Here is a 14,589-nt window from a genome sequence, read left to right on the forward strand (position 1 = left end):
TGATAACACCTAGAGGTATTGTGACAATCAATCAATAAATGTTTGTAAAGTTGTTTGTGAACATCAAGCGCTAAGTGCCAAGTCTCATTTATACAGACACCATTTATAATCTTCCCTTTTTCTTTGCAGGAATTTTAACATGACGCAAAGATTAACCTTTTGATCTGGGGAAAAAAAATCCGTTGATATTGTAGACTGGTGTTGGCATCAGAAGTCATGCTTGAAATACAATGTCCTCACTGACATCACTTAATTTCTCATGGATTAGCTGACAGCAATACTGCAGAACCCCTGGGAAAATTGTATAGAGGAAGGAAATAATAGCGAGAAAGAAAACAGAAATATTTTCTGGACTGTAATTCTTAGTCTTCTTTCATTCACAGCTGGTACAGAATACTTTTAGGCTTTCTAAAATGACTGATTTATTCTGTGTTTTACACAGCCTTTTATGGATATTATGAAACAGTTTGATAATAGCCATTAACATAAATAGGAATCTGCTTTTTTTTCCTGAGGTTTTTCTGAAGTTTTCCTGAGGAAACTGGGGGGCTGAAGTTTCTAACATCTGCTAACAAGTGAACACATATTTACCTTGAAAAGCTTAACTGTTGGCCCCCTGCATGTTCATACATAATGTCAACTGGGTTTGTAGGACAGGCCTGAAGCTGCAGTAAAATTTTTGCAAAATGTAATTTGTTGAGGAAGTTCATGATTTATGACAATCTCAAAATAGCAAGCCTCTTCAGGACTTGAGAAGCCTTAACACCGTTTTTTGTTTCTCTGCTCTGACCAAGTATTTCAAAGCCAGGAGGATGAAGCTGTGCTCACTGAGGGGCTGCGCACTGAGCCCGCACCACACCACACCTGCTGCCTCCGCCGCGGCTGCCCACCCCGGCTCCCTAACGCGCTCGCACCAGCACCCGAGCTAGCAAGTCGTGGTTCCTCTCACTGCTGCCCTGACAAATGCCCCGAAAGATAATTTGGTATTTCCAGGCATATTGCGTGTTCCCTTTGCAGCACCACAGCTGGTGCTGCACAGTTCCTCTGATGGATCAGAGGCATCCTGCCTGTTGTTGTAGTATCTAGTCATTTCTCAGTCACATAACTGAGTCCCTCATTAATTCATTTTTATAGCTACAATAAATAGAGTTCTTGTTTTTGAGGCTTTCAAACCACTGTTTCAGAGCACAGTGAGAGGAGTAATGCAGATGCTCAGGGGAATGCTTATAGATAGAGAAAAAAGAAAGGATATGGAAGAATTTGAACGAAACAGTAAGATGTCAGTCTGCTTGTACCTGAAGGGCTGCCTGCACTCATAGCACGTTACCACTCTCTTAATGAAGAGCCAAACAATGGAGCCTTGACATACCGTAAGGCTTCTCGTAGCAATGCTCGGCCTTGTGAAACCACCACTAGGGAAAAGAACCTCATTAAGAAAAACACGCACATTCGTTATGCAAACCTTTATTTACCAAAACCATACCAAACGCATTTAAGAAAGCAGGCTGAATGTAATGAATGAATGAATTTAAAAACCAGATGAAAAAATACTAAAGGAGCAGCGACCTCAATTTACCAGTCACTGCGATAAGGGACAACCAGCCAGGCGTCTCCCTGTGGTCTCGCCTGTATTTCTGCCCTGGCTCCTTACTGTGTAACTTCTCCACGTTTAACTCGCCTTACCCCGGCGCTGTATCGTGCCACGCTCCCTGCTACCTGAGCTTGCCGCCTACTGATCTCCGAACGCGGGTCCCTCTCTTTGCCCCCTCAGTTAAAGTTTCGATCGCATTTTAATCCCTGGCATCACACAAGAACCTTCCAGTCGGACATGTTACTGAAACAAAATCTATCAGCAGAGGCTGCCACGGTCCTGGCCCTCACGCCGCGGCCACTTCGCCAAGCCGCCCCGCCCGACCTGGCCCGCCCCGGCCCCGCGGGCCAACTCCCCTCACAGCACGGCGCCGCCATGCCGCGCACCGCCGCCCCCGAGCGGGAGCGGGAAAAACACAGCGGGAACCCCCCTCCTCCCCCCGCGACATGGCCGCCAGCGCCCCGAGCACCTGCCGCGCCGCCCGCCCGAGGGGAAAGTTTGGCGGGAGCCCTGCCTGCTCCCTGCTCCCGGCCCGGCCCCTCAGCGCGGCCGCGCCCGGCCAGGCCGAGATAACGGCCCTCGGCCGGCGGGGGAAGCTGATGGCGTCGGCGTTCGGCGCAGGGCTACAGCCATCGGAGCGGGTGAGGGGCGGGGCGGAGAGACCCTGTGGCTGCCATGGCCACCGCCCCCACCCCCCCTTCCCTCCCCGCAGCCTCCCTTAAATACTATGGGGCGGCCGTAGCCGCCGCGGGTGCCGCTGCCGAGCGCACCATGCGGGCTGTCATCGGCTTGGTCGCGGCGCTGGGCTGCCTGCTGCTGGGCGGCTGCCTGCTGCGGCCGGGGGGCGAGGAGTCCCTCCGCGCCAGGTAGGGCCGGCCTCGCCCGCCCTGCGCCCTGGGGGCGGCGGGGCCGCGCCGCGGGGAGCCCGGGCGGCGGCGGCGGGGACCGGGGCGGGACGTGGTGCCTCCGGAGCCGCCGCCCGGGCGCTGTGATTTTTGCTGTTGTTTTCCGGCTCGGTTTTCGCCCGGGGGCTTCGCGGGGAAGGAGTGATTCCTGGGGAAGGAGCCGGAGCTGCTCACGTGCGGTGGTGGTTAATCACCGCCTCTGACAACTTTGTTTTCCCGTGTCGCCTGCCAGGAGCTGGGAGGAGGATGCCGGAGCAGCCGCGGTCACCCCGAGAGCGATGCGAGCGCTCAGGGCTGCCCTGCCGTCTCTGCCGCTGCCCGAGAACAGGTACAGGCACTTCGTGGTTTGCTTAGTGCTAGCCTTGTTTTTATCGTGAAGGGTCTACAGAAGCAAAAATTTGCCTTAGTCCCAGCTCTCTCTCTTTTTTTTTCTTTTTTGACAGTCGAAGTGCAAACTTATTAGACTGAGAAAAGGAAAATTCACTTTTCACTAGTTGTAAAAAATGTATTTGCTAGTAGGCCTTTGCAGTGACAGCTGTCACCCTGCGGTTGGTCTTGTGCCCAACAAAATGTTGCTTGTAGTAGTTTTGTTAATATATGTTGCAAAAAGTGCTGAATAACACCTTCCAGGTATCTTTTGTTCTCTTTTCCAGGAAGGTGGGTCTGGGGCTGGGTGATGCTACCATTTTTATAACACGTATTTAGTTAAAAATACAGATTTCTCCCTTAATATATTTAGGTTTAAGGCCAGATGTTTGAAGCCTTTTACGTGTTATTTAGCATCTTATTCCTTGGGAGCCCTTTTGTTTGACCCCATGCCTTGCTCTTTTACACTGTAGATCTTTGCCTTATAGCCTATTTTATACCGTGAAGTTTAATATAGAAATTGTTGGCAAAACTAGTTGTGAAACAAGTTGTGTCTTATGTGCAGACTTTGATGTTAACAATTCTGCTTTGATGCTCTTCAGACTCCTCACACCATAGTGCAGAGGGGGTGTTATCCGCACAGGAGGTACTAGAATTTAAGAAATACTTTTGCTATTCTGTTTGACTTTATATGGCCTCATTAACATTGCAGCTCCAATGACTAGTATGTGTTAATAAATATTATAGTCAAAAACATACCAAAAAAATTAGAATTTCTTTAACTGGAACTGTGATGTACTGGCTGTATTGAAGTCAATGATGACCATGCCAATGGGCCTCACGGAGGGCAATAATTCACCCAATCTGCCTGAAATCTGAGGCTGAAACAACACAGGCTTTTCCTGAGTGAATACAAGTGACAATAGTACTAATAGCCATTGTAAAGTATCCCTACAGTAGGTTTCTTATGCTTTTCCATGGGAGACCCTTGTGCTCCCTGCCTCAGAATTTAGGATTTGTATTTGTCATAAGTTTATAACATCTTTCAAAATTAGATTGAAACAAAAGGAATGGTAGCATTTGCAGGCTTTCTTCTAACTGCTGTTATGTTCTTCTAACTTGCTTCACTCTCCATTGTTCATTTTTTACTTTTCTGCTTTTTTCCTTCTTTTTCCACTTCTTACAGTTTAGTGGTTTTGCAGTAGGTACTCTGTTCTGCTTTGTTTTTTGTAGCTGTCACGCCATTCTCCTTTCAACTGTTTTGTGTTATGTTTCTGGTTCTCCCCCACACCCCGTCTTCTCATACTCTTCCTTTTTCCTGCTGGTTTCTGGGCTGCAGTCTCCTGCCGCTCAGCAGTGTGCGCTAAACCGTGGAGTCAAATTGACTAGAAATGCTGGCAGAGAGCACTTCAGAGAACAGGAGTCTAGTCACTTCCCAGCTACTATTAGCACAATTACAACTGGAGCAAAGAAAGAGGAAACAAGATGTACTGAAGAGGGTTGAAAATCCATGGCATGTATTGGTCAGTCTTTAATCTCTCTAAGGCAAGTGAGCACGAAATTTCAGATACGTGTTTTAAACTACTTTGAGGATTTTGGCACCAATTTGGAACTATTTTTCATCAACCTGAAATTGTTAGTGGCTAAGTGACTGCAGAAGTGTAACAAATAAATTATTCCTCCAAAAAGGTTTCGTTTCACTCCAGCTCCTATAACCTAAACTTTGGAGAGGTGGTTTGTTGGCTGAATCCAAGAGGAGATGTTGTCTTTCTTACCTGAGTGACTGTGCTCAGTAAGCTGCCCTGATGGGAGTTTATGGTGCATGTTTGGTATATGAGGAAGGAAAGAGAGCTGCTGGATTGACCAGGAGCTGCAACTTAAACCAGAGAGCAGCTGGACTGGGCATGGAGCCATGCTAGAGGGATTTGATCCAGACAGCAGCTGGACTGGGCCTGGCTGAGGGCCATGCTGGAGGGATTTGATCCAGAGAGCATCTGGACCAATTCAGGAGGTTCAGACCAATCCCTCAGTGATGGAGATGGATGATCTGGGCAATAGGGAGTAGATTTCAGTTTTCATTGGGGTTTTACTGCATAATCCTTAAGTATAGCAAAAGGACAGAAGAGGCCTTAGTTGGAATAGGTTGTATAGGGGTAGTGAATTTATGAATCAGATCCAGCATGTTAGCATGTTGATGAATAAAATTAAGAACAGTCTAGTGGTGCAGACTTGCTGAAGTGTTGTTCTCTTGATGTACACTGAGAGTTTGACTAGCGTGGCTATGTTGCTGACAGCAGCGTCCCTTTCTGCATAAGGGCAAGAATGTGTGCATGGGTGTTAAGTTAGACTCTGAGGTCTCTTCATCAGTTTGACACACTTCTCTGGCAAGCCAAGATTTTCCTACTGACTTTGATGGGAGGATCCAAGAAAGGGAGGAAAAAAAAAATCAAAACCCCCCTGCAGTTTCTTGCCATATGCACTTCTCTTTCTGAACTCCAGTCAGAATTAGTAGCCTAGACAATCTTCAGAATCACAAGCTAATCTTTCCTCTTACCGTGTTTTCCTGGCCTGTTAGATGCTTCTCCATACTACATCTCTTGAAGAATCTCTAAGGTCCTGTTATTCTGTTGCCTCTCAATATTAAAGGCTAATCTGTTCTTTTACTTTGAGTAATTCTTTTAAAAGGATGAAACTTATGCGGGTAGGAGATTGGTTCAGACTGTCATAGATATTTAGGCAGCTATTGTGCACAGCCATAATTAGATGGTGACTAGGCACCTAAAGTTCTCTGAAGACCTGTGTCTTAGTCAATAACCTTGAAGATGCAGTTTGTTCATTACAGGACATTTCTTAGTGCTTCTCCTTGTTAAATTTTAGAAATCTCAAACAACATGGCTGCCTCTTTAGTATGACTTCCAGCTTTTTGTCTTGGGTTTATTTCACAGTGTAATATGTCCATTAATAAGGTTTCTTGCTAACAAGACTGTTGTTAGTAAGATTTCTCTGGTATTCACTTAATTTATTCATCTGACCAGCATCATTTACACTGTGATACCATTGCTCTCCATTGAATCCTCATCTCCATATGTCATACAGTACTCTTGTGTTTTAAGCTGTAACGGCAAGTACAGTTTAAACTGGCATAAGCCAACAACGCAGCTGAAAGAGCAGTCCTGTCCTTGCCCCACCTTGAGACCCTAGGTCCTCCCTCCCCACCAGTGTCTGTGCCAGCATATGTGTCTGTGTAATCACAGCATTAATAGCAGAACAGAGGGCTCAGTGCTGCTGTGCTCATTAGAGGACGGTGGCAGTCAGAAGAGTATTTGGGTAGTCTTTCCTCTGTCATGAGGCCCAGAGTGTGCTATGTTAAGCCTGGGCAGAAACTTTAGCTCCTTTTGTACTGCCCAGGAATGCATGGCAGATAAAGAAAATGAACTCCTACCACGAAGATGAAAATAGTTTTCTCGAGCACAATATATATACACTGTAAGTACAGAGTTATACAAGTAATAACAAGGCAGCAGTCTCCTGAAGAACTGACCGCCACTATTCTGTTATTCTGTTTGTGTCGTCAATTTAAGACCTCCACTTACTAGTCTCCTAACTTACTCTGTCTGCACTGATTCAAGACATGCACAGCACAGAGATTGTTGGGGTAATTGAACAGTGGGAGGAAGTGATTGAGGAGCTATGAGTAAACAAGTTAAATTAATACAATGTTTCACAGTTTTGGTTTCTCCAATTTCTCTCTCAGCAGCAGATCTTTATGTAGGCCTAGGGAATAAAGAACTATACTTAATTAACTATGCTACAGAGACCTGTGCATTCTGCCTACTGTCAAAATATTGCATTCTGGCAGGCAGAAGGGGCAGAAGAGATAGGCTATTACCAAGATTATGAAGAGTAGCTTAGTATATTGCACAGATAATTTGCTACAGTTTAGATTAGTCAGCACTGGTGGCCACTTCACTAATTTTACTGCTGTCTTAGTATCTTTTCCCTTCATTCCCCAGTGATGCATGCAGACACATTCTAGGAGCGCGTTTCTAGCGCATGCCTCATGTATTAGTTATGCCTAAATGAATAGGTGTTCAGTTGAAAGCTGCTGCCAGGACACATTTATGTTCTGACAGGAGTGAAAGGTTTCCCAGCTACTTTCTGTTTACTTGGTCCAAGTGAAACTGCTCTGTCATTCTGCCTATCAGGTACTACTGTAACATCACTTCAATGCAAGTACCTTATTATATTCTTTTCACTTTACCCACCATAAGACTTGGAATATTGCTTGCCATATTATATGTCACCTGATTTATGGATTTTATAAATAAAAAGTATCTGATGTTATGTATAACTCTGAATATACCAGAAGGACTACCAAATAATTTTAAAACAAGCTGCATTTTGAACACCTAGTTTAGCATTCCTTAGATAAGCAAAACTTCCATGGGAACTTGAACAAGGATAGTAGGATTACTATCTTTCACAGTGACTATGATTAAAGTTACAAGACAAGTTCTTGCTCGTATTGTTTGATAAAACCATTTTCATAGCTCATTTCACCAAGCATTTAGCTTATTAGTCAAAGTGTTGGGAACCTTGAAAATATCAATATATTCTTGTCTGATTCATTTAAAGTGGTGTCAAAGGTAGCAGTTAAGACCGCTCTTCCTAGAGAAGTATGGATTACAGATTTTTAATAACTCTAGTATTCAACTAATACAGTATGAGGCTCAAAAACAAATGAGTTTCTCAAAGAAAAAGTTAAGACAGAAGGTATTCACAGTCTGGATAGTATTGTTCAGTGCCAAATCTAGTAGAAGGATATAAACGGGATTGAAGTTTAGCGTGCAAAAGTTGTCTTGTCTAACTGTAGATGCTCAGCTGGAACAGAGTTCAGAGGTTTTGTGCTGATTCAGGAAGACAAAAATAAGAAGATGTAAAAAAAAAAAAAAAAAGGCAACAACTAGTTCTGCTGGGCAGGGGGTGGATAAAGGTGATCAGTGGGATTTTCCTATAATGTTAAGCATGGGCTTAATTCCATTTGAAATTAGGGGTAAAATTCTTGTTGCTTTCAGAGTTGCTAAGCAGTCCAGTTCTGAGCTCTTTTGAAAAACTTGCTCCACATACTTTCAGCTGTTTCCAGCTGTTTTTGCGGGAGCCCTTCTGAAGGGAGACCTTTCAGGCCATTAAGGGAGGTGTTGACTTTCCAGTTCTGGAGGTATCTTTGTTGCAGTATAATTCACTGTACTGTATTTCCTTTTTTCATCTATTTTTTTCCCTACCAACCATCACTTTTTCATCCCTTTTACATTCATCCTTTTTTCTACTCTGATCACTTTTTTTAGTTTGAGTTTGCTGTTGTTTTTAAAGGGCTTCCTTCTTCTGTCCCTCCCCGTTCCAGTGCTCCTCCATGCTTTCTTGGTAACTGTTAACCCTGTCCATAGTCTGTAGAATCCATGTCTTAAAGATTTTACTGTTTAAGGAGCTGTTGTTGTCCGTCTTCTTGTGGGCAAGACAAAGACTAAAATGCTGATAAACAGGGCACATGATCTTTCAGTACGGATCTGTTAGTTCAAGTGCAGATGGTGCTGTTAGTTCCTAAAACTATCATAGTTAGGATGTGGTCCTCAAGCTGTTTGTACATGTTAAAAACTCTTTTAGATTTTGGCCAGTAAGGATGTTTTTGAGAACATCTTCAACTCTAAAGGGATCATAGAAAAATGTTTCATCAAGTTTGAGTTCAAACCAACAAGATACAACATGATTTCCACTTCAACTTCTCATCTAGCTTAAAAGTTTGCAAGATTAAGTGAATGTAGCCTGATATATGCATAGTTAGGCATGTTATCTGATTTCATTGGAAGTGTTTGTTTAGTGCAGTTCTAAATATTGAGCAAAGATGTCATCCACTAGGCCAGATAAACTCATTTAGTGCTAAATGTTGCCTACTGTGACTGTTTGAAGTGGTCAGAAATCTATCAGAGTTGGATCTGTGCACAACTCTGCAATGAATAAAGCAGCAGAAGCCTGAAATGCCCATTGCATACCCTTTTTTATCTGAATGTAGAAATCTTCCACTCATATGAAGCAGAGGCTGCTTTGACAGGGCCAAAGGAAATTCAGAAATTTAACCTTTACTAAAATAAGTCCTTGTTTTGCATGTCTTAAACATAAATTGTGTTATTTGTGTATTTTTTTGTACCACATAAAGAGCTTTGAGTAAATTTTATCTGAAAAAAACACAGAAGAAGTGTTTTGCTGATGGCCTATGAGTTTATATTATATGGAGAAAGAATTTGGATTAAGAATCATGTCTGGTTTTCCCTGCATTTTTGTCATTTCAAACAATCTATATGGGTCATAGAAAGGGCAAAAAGACTCCTTATTCCTTCCCCTGCCCCCCTTTTCATGGCTATAAAAGTGATAGTCAGGATTTAATGACAAAACTGAACTGGGATTTATTTTGCTCATTCTTCTTTATCCAACTTCTTCCTTTTTGAATTTTTCAAGTCTTGAAATAGAATTATGTGGATTAAAAACAACTATGTATTAAAAACAAAGCAATTTCCTTCAGCTAGTTTCAGCTCTGTGAATATAAAAAGGCTAAAGGTCTCTTGAATAAAGCTTATATTTGTTTGAGAGAATTTTGTTCACTGCCTCCACTGATGTCAGGACATAAATTAATAGGAAGCTGTGCAAACCTTATGGTGTTTCTCTGCATAGAGCTGAATCCTCCTTGTGAAAGCGTGTTAGTTCTCAGATGATGCCTGCAAATGCACAGAGCAGAGATCTGCCCAAACCTGAAAGCCAGCTTCCAACTCGGTCCTCCTGGCAGGCTGCTTGTGTTGCACCAATTCTCCTCTAGCCAGCTGGGGTTCAGAAGTGCTCGGGCCGCTTTGAGCAGACTTCAAACAGGCATCTGGTGTCTTGATTTTAGTTGTAAGGAAAGACCATTTGCAGCAGGAACATGCACTTGGCTTATGATATTGATAGTTCTCTCTCTCTCTCTCTCTCTCTCTCTCTCTCTCTCTCTCTCTCTCTCTTCTTCTTTTTTTTTTTTTTTTTAAGGTAATGTTTATACAGCTAAGCTTAGCCTGTAGCCATTTCTCCTGCTTTAAGCTGCAGCTGCAGAAGAAGGATCATTTTCAGCTTACTGAGTTAAAGAAGCAGAGAGGGGAAACATGAGTCAGTGCTAACTAGATTTGTTTGGGAGCAGGTACTGGTTCCTTTTATGAAAAGAGCTTGTCCCGGTTGGTACTTCGGTATATGTGGAACCATTCAGACCAAGCTACAGTGAACCTGTGTACGTAAACTTTGTATGCAGAATATTTGCTGCCTCTTAAAATGTAACGTGCTGAGTTGTGCGTTTGATCCCCTGAACTGTGTGCTTGGAGAGCCTTCTGTCACTCGGGAAAAGAATTAGGTAAGAAGCTGTGTCCAAAATGGGCAGTGGAGCTCTTGGCATGTGGTGCCAGCTGTTACTATCTGCTAAAGACACTGCAAACTGAAAGAACCAAGGTTTATGTTGTGTCATCTTATCATTGCCCTCAGCAAGGGATCTGCAGATGGCAGCAGGCAGGTGCTCGCTTAGGGGCACTAGGTGTATGCGAGGAAGATGTTCCTGATGGTGGGAAGAGGGGAAGAGCTGATCTCTCCTTCACAATCCACTGCCTGGGTGAATTGCTCCTATGGAGAGCCTGTTTCTGTGGGAAATTTATGGGCAATGGAAAGAGAGAGAAAGGCCCTTTATTCTTTTTCTCCCCCTATCATAGCTATAAAAATGCCAGTCAGTTTAGTACCAAAATAAACTAGCATTTATTTTGCTCTTTCTTCTTTAATCAGACTTCTTCCCATTTGAATTATTTATGACTGGAAATGGCATCTTGCCCGAATAAGAGCTGCAGAATCAGCTTGTTAGAAATCTCCTTGAAAAGTGGTCTTGATGTTTTAGGAAGTGAAGCCAATGTAATTTTGGTCCTTGTTAGTAAAAGGAATGGTAACGCTGATGCAGGAGCAAAGTAGGTACTTCTGCATCATATACAAAGGATGAAGACCCGAAGTCTTTAGAGTAGGAGTGCCTCTGCACAGAGCTGGCTTGGCTTTTGTGTCCTGAGAACGGCACGGGGCCTGTTCACTGCTGCAGCTCACACCCAGGAATGAATGTCTATGTCTTCTATATCTCTAATTCTGCTTTGGGTAGATAGGCTTCAGGGACCCTAAGTAGCAAATGGAATAAGACCTTGGTATCCCAGTTATTTACTAATTTACAGTTCCATCTTTTACCAGGACTGCTAGAGCAAGTGCACCACACAAGAATTTGGTGAAAATAAGACAACAGGAATTAAAGATCATTGTCTGGCACTTGCCTTGGTTCCCTTTACAAATATTTATTCTCACTGTGTAATAAAGAATAAACAAGGGAAGTAGTATTAAGCTCAAATTACTAGCTTAGTGGCTTGAGCTTAATACTCCCTCCCATGTTGTTGCTTGAACTAAGGTTCAAGAATAAAGCTCTGCTTCACCTGCTGTGTTTCATATTTCCTCTACATTTTAGATTGGCTCTGAATATTGCATTTCATCAAAAACTTTAGAAAATTATATCTGCTAAAATACTCTTATAATAAGTGTTTTAGATATCTTCAGAATGGGATGTTCAAGGAGCTTCTCATTTCATTTTTTTAAATTACATTTCTGCTTTACATTGTAATCAACATTAAAATAATCCCATTTCACACTATGAATTATATTAAGAGTCAAATAGGTTACAGTCACTAGCAGCAAACTCCCCTCTTCACAAGAGCTTCACAATAGAAGTAACTAAGATTTCCTCGGTAATGTTTTCCGCTAACAGCAACAGATATTAATCTCATTGTCATAGAAAATTAAATGCAGCAGCGTTGTCAGAATATGTTCTCTCTTAAAGTTTTTTGCCTTCTCCCCACCTTTTTTTTTTTTTTTTTAAACAGAACAACTGCTAATAAAAATGGAATTTACCGGTTTGAACAGGCTTCAAAATGCAAGGCAATTCAGGACAATATTTTGTCGTCATCTATCAAGAAAAAAAGGTAGGTGTTTGCTTTCTGCTTTGTTTATTTTAAATAGAAGACTAAAAGATTGTCCTCCTTTTGCACATAATTCTCACTGATATTAATGTGGAACTATACAACAGGAAACTGAAATTCTTTAACCAATGTTTGCTTGCATTTTTTCTTTCACATGTATTAGGTTTGTTCTAGGTTGAATTTTTTTTTTCCTCACAATGTAAGTTAACAAGATTTCTCATTCCCAGTTAAAAGCCTTTCATTACATGATCTTTAAAAAGAGGTAAACCAGAATATGTGAGGTATAATTTCATTCTTCAGTGTCTTTCCTGATTAGTGAACACGGCTGCTGTGAGCAACCGGAGTTAATGGACTCATTTCAGCATTTACACTAGAATAAGTATAAAAATGTACTAGTATAAAATTTGCTAATTAATTGCACTCATTATAAGAATAACTAGTCCATGGGAAACTAATTATTCAGTTGTTGATACATCTTGGAAAAAACATCCAAAATCCATTTCAGCTTTCAACTTACTTTTCCTGTCATGGAAAAAAATCTTTATCAATCCTGCCCAAATTCCTTGCTGCTTTCTAATGTGGAAGCAGGAGAAGCAGTCCCTCGCTTTTAACATCTCCTGGTGCACATGGGTGCACCAATAGGGGAAACGTTGTAAATAAGACAGGCTTCCCACTAGGACTGAATGCTAACTTAAAGTTAAGTGCATTCCATGGTGTCTTTAAAATTGGGTTATATACACCTGTATGTATATTTTCTTATTTGTAAAGAGAAGAGAAATGGAATGAGAAACAAAACCTTCATGGAAAATAGCTATTTGGGGGTTTCTTTGTTTTCCTCCTCCTTCCCCCCAAGTCAAAGGACCGGAGAAGTAACCCAAAGCCAGCATTAAGTCATGATTTTAAAACTTTGCCTGTCTTTTCTGCTCTCTCTCTACCTTCATATTGCATTTTAAGATATTTCACCTGTTGAAGTCACTGTATTCCCAACATTCTGTCTTCTTTACTCTCAATTCTTTAAAACACATAAATGTTTTCTTCCTTTTCCCATTTTAACTTTTCTTATGGAGCTTTTTTCCCTGCTTCATCTCCAGTTCTTTTAAGACCAGATTTTTTCCTTTTTCCCCTTCTGTCCTTCATCCCACTAACTTCACTTTACTTAAATTCTTATTAGCTGTATTATTGCATTCTTTTCTAGCTTTTTTTTTTTTTTTTGAATTTCTTTCCTTCTCCCCCATATCTCATCAACAACACTACCTTGAAAGTTTTTACCCTTTTGAAGGGTGGAAGACCACTGTGGTACTGTAGCACTAGTGAGAGCTGAAGTAGAGACTGGCAAACAGAGGTTAAAGAATACAGTTAACTGAAATACTGAGCGATTAACACCGAGAGAAGGATAACTGACCAGTGTATTGCCTCTAAAAGCTGGTTATGGCAATATGAAAGCTATTATTCATCCTGTGTTTTACAAAGTAGTACAGGCTGCAGGAATGCAGACTTACTTTTCACATCTAGAATGTTTTGGGGCTGAGAACATAGGGGAATTTTGAGAAAGTGTCAGACTTACCCTGTGGATAAAGAAAAAAAAGGAGGTGACCCAGTAAATAAAGCAGAAGTGAACTGGGCAGGTAGGAAAAGAAACTGCCATTTGGGGCGTAGAGGAGGTATTGCTTTGCTCCATGAGTATTGCAACTCTCTCTCCTTCACTGAGAGGAGCCACTGGGACAGGATCTTTGTTGCTTTTTGAACATGTTACCCACAGGCATGATACACAAATGCTTTATACTGCAGTTGTAGGAGGCCAGAAATCCCAGAATATCCCCAAAAGTCTTCTAAGCTGGTGGAGACCAAAAAAATTAACTAGTTTAAAGCTTGTCAGATGATATAATAGTAGAAAATGCTATGTAAGTGTGAAGTTATTATTATAACAGGTATGTGCTGGTGGTGATTAAGTGCCTGAAATGCTGAGCTGTGCTGGAAGATTTCCATTTTTATTCAGGAGTGAGTCTTGCACATGCTCTCTTTAGGGCTTTAAAAACTGGAAGTTGTTTTGGCAGGATTAAAGCATCCAATGGCATGAGGGATCCTTCCCTTCTCACGCATTTCCTGCTGCTACTTTTTTGAGGGGGCATTTATTTTTTTCTCATACATTTTCTGCCAAGTAGGAAGATCTCCCTTTCTCACTCCTGCTTCTCAGTTTTCCTCTTAATTCAAACAGCTCTTTCTTTCTTTTTTTGTTTTTTCCTCTCCCCCCTGCAATTAGATGTTTAGGTTCAGAAATTAACCAGCGGGGTGGCATCCGTCTCTGTTCTGACATTTCGTCTCTTGTCTCTCTATCTCAACACCTCTGTCCTTGCTGTTGTCCTTTAGATACCTGCTAAAACCTAAAGATACTTGTACTTTGTCAGTGCCTCGACTGTGCATGATAATTTCACCTTAGCCATTCCAGTTAGTGTAGAAGGTTAGTGTGTACCTGACAAATATCATTTGGCAAAAAACCTTCAAGGCATTATTTGCCAGCTAGGCTTATACAATATAAGTGAATTTCCCTAGGACAGCAAGTCATTATAATTGTTTGTATGCAGTTGACAGACAAAAACAGGACAAAACATGTTTTATTCACTGTTCTCAGCACTGTAATTATTGTCTTGTCCACACGTTGTTATAG

General features: G+C 41.9%; 1 protein-coding gene across 2 annotated transcripts in view; it reads left to right on the forward strand.

The window, feature by feature from the left end:
* The first annotated feature begins 2,167 nt into the window (after nt 1–2,167).
* Nucleotides 2,168–14,589, forward strand: part of ST8SIA6 (ST8 alpha-N-acetyl-neuraminide alpha-2,8-sialyltransferase 6) — a 47,091-nt gene continuing 34,669 nt past the window's right edge. The window contains exons 1-3 of one of the 2 annotated variants that reach the window (XM_026098729.2): nt 2,168–2,232; nt 2,729–2,824; nt 11,829–11,927. In XM_026098729.2, the coding sequence (XP_025954514.1) occupies nt 2,775–2,824; nt 11,829–11,927 (149 nt within the window). In that variant the 5' untranslated portion in view covers nt 2,168–2,232; nt 2,729–2,774. Of the gene's footprint in view, nt 2,233–2,291; nt 2,458–2,728; nt 2,825–11,828; nt 11,928–14,589 lie in introns of those variants that run through there. The other variant, XM_026098728.2, reaches the window with a different exon arrangement.

The sequence above is a fragment of the Dromaius novaehollandiae genome, chromosome 2 (genome assembly GCF_036370855.1).
Source record: "Dromaius novaehollandiae isolate bDroNov1 chromosome 2, bDroNov1.hap1, whole genome shotgun sequence".
Taxonomy (NCBI): Eukaryota; Metazoa; Chordata; class Aves; order Casuariiformes; family Dromaiidae; genus Dromaius; species Dromaius novaehollandiae.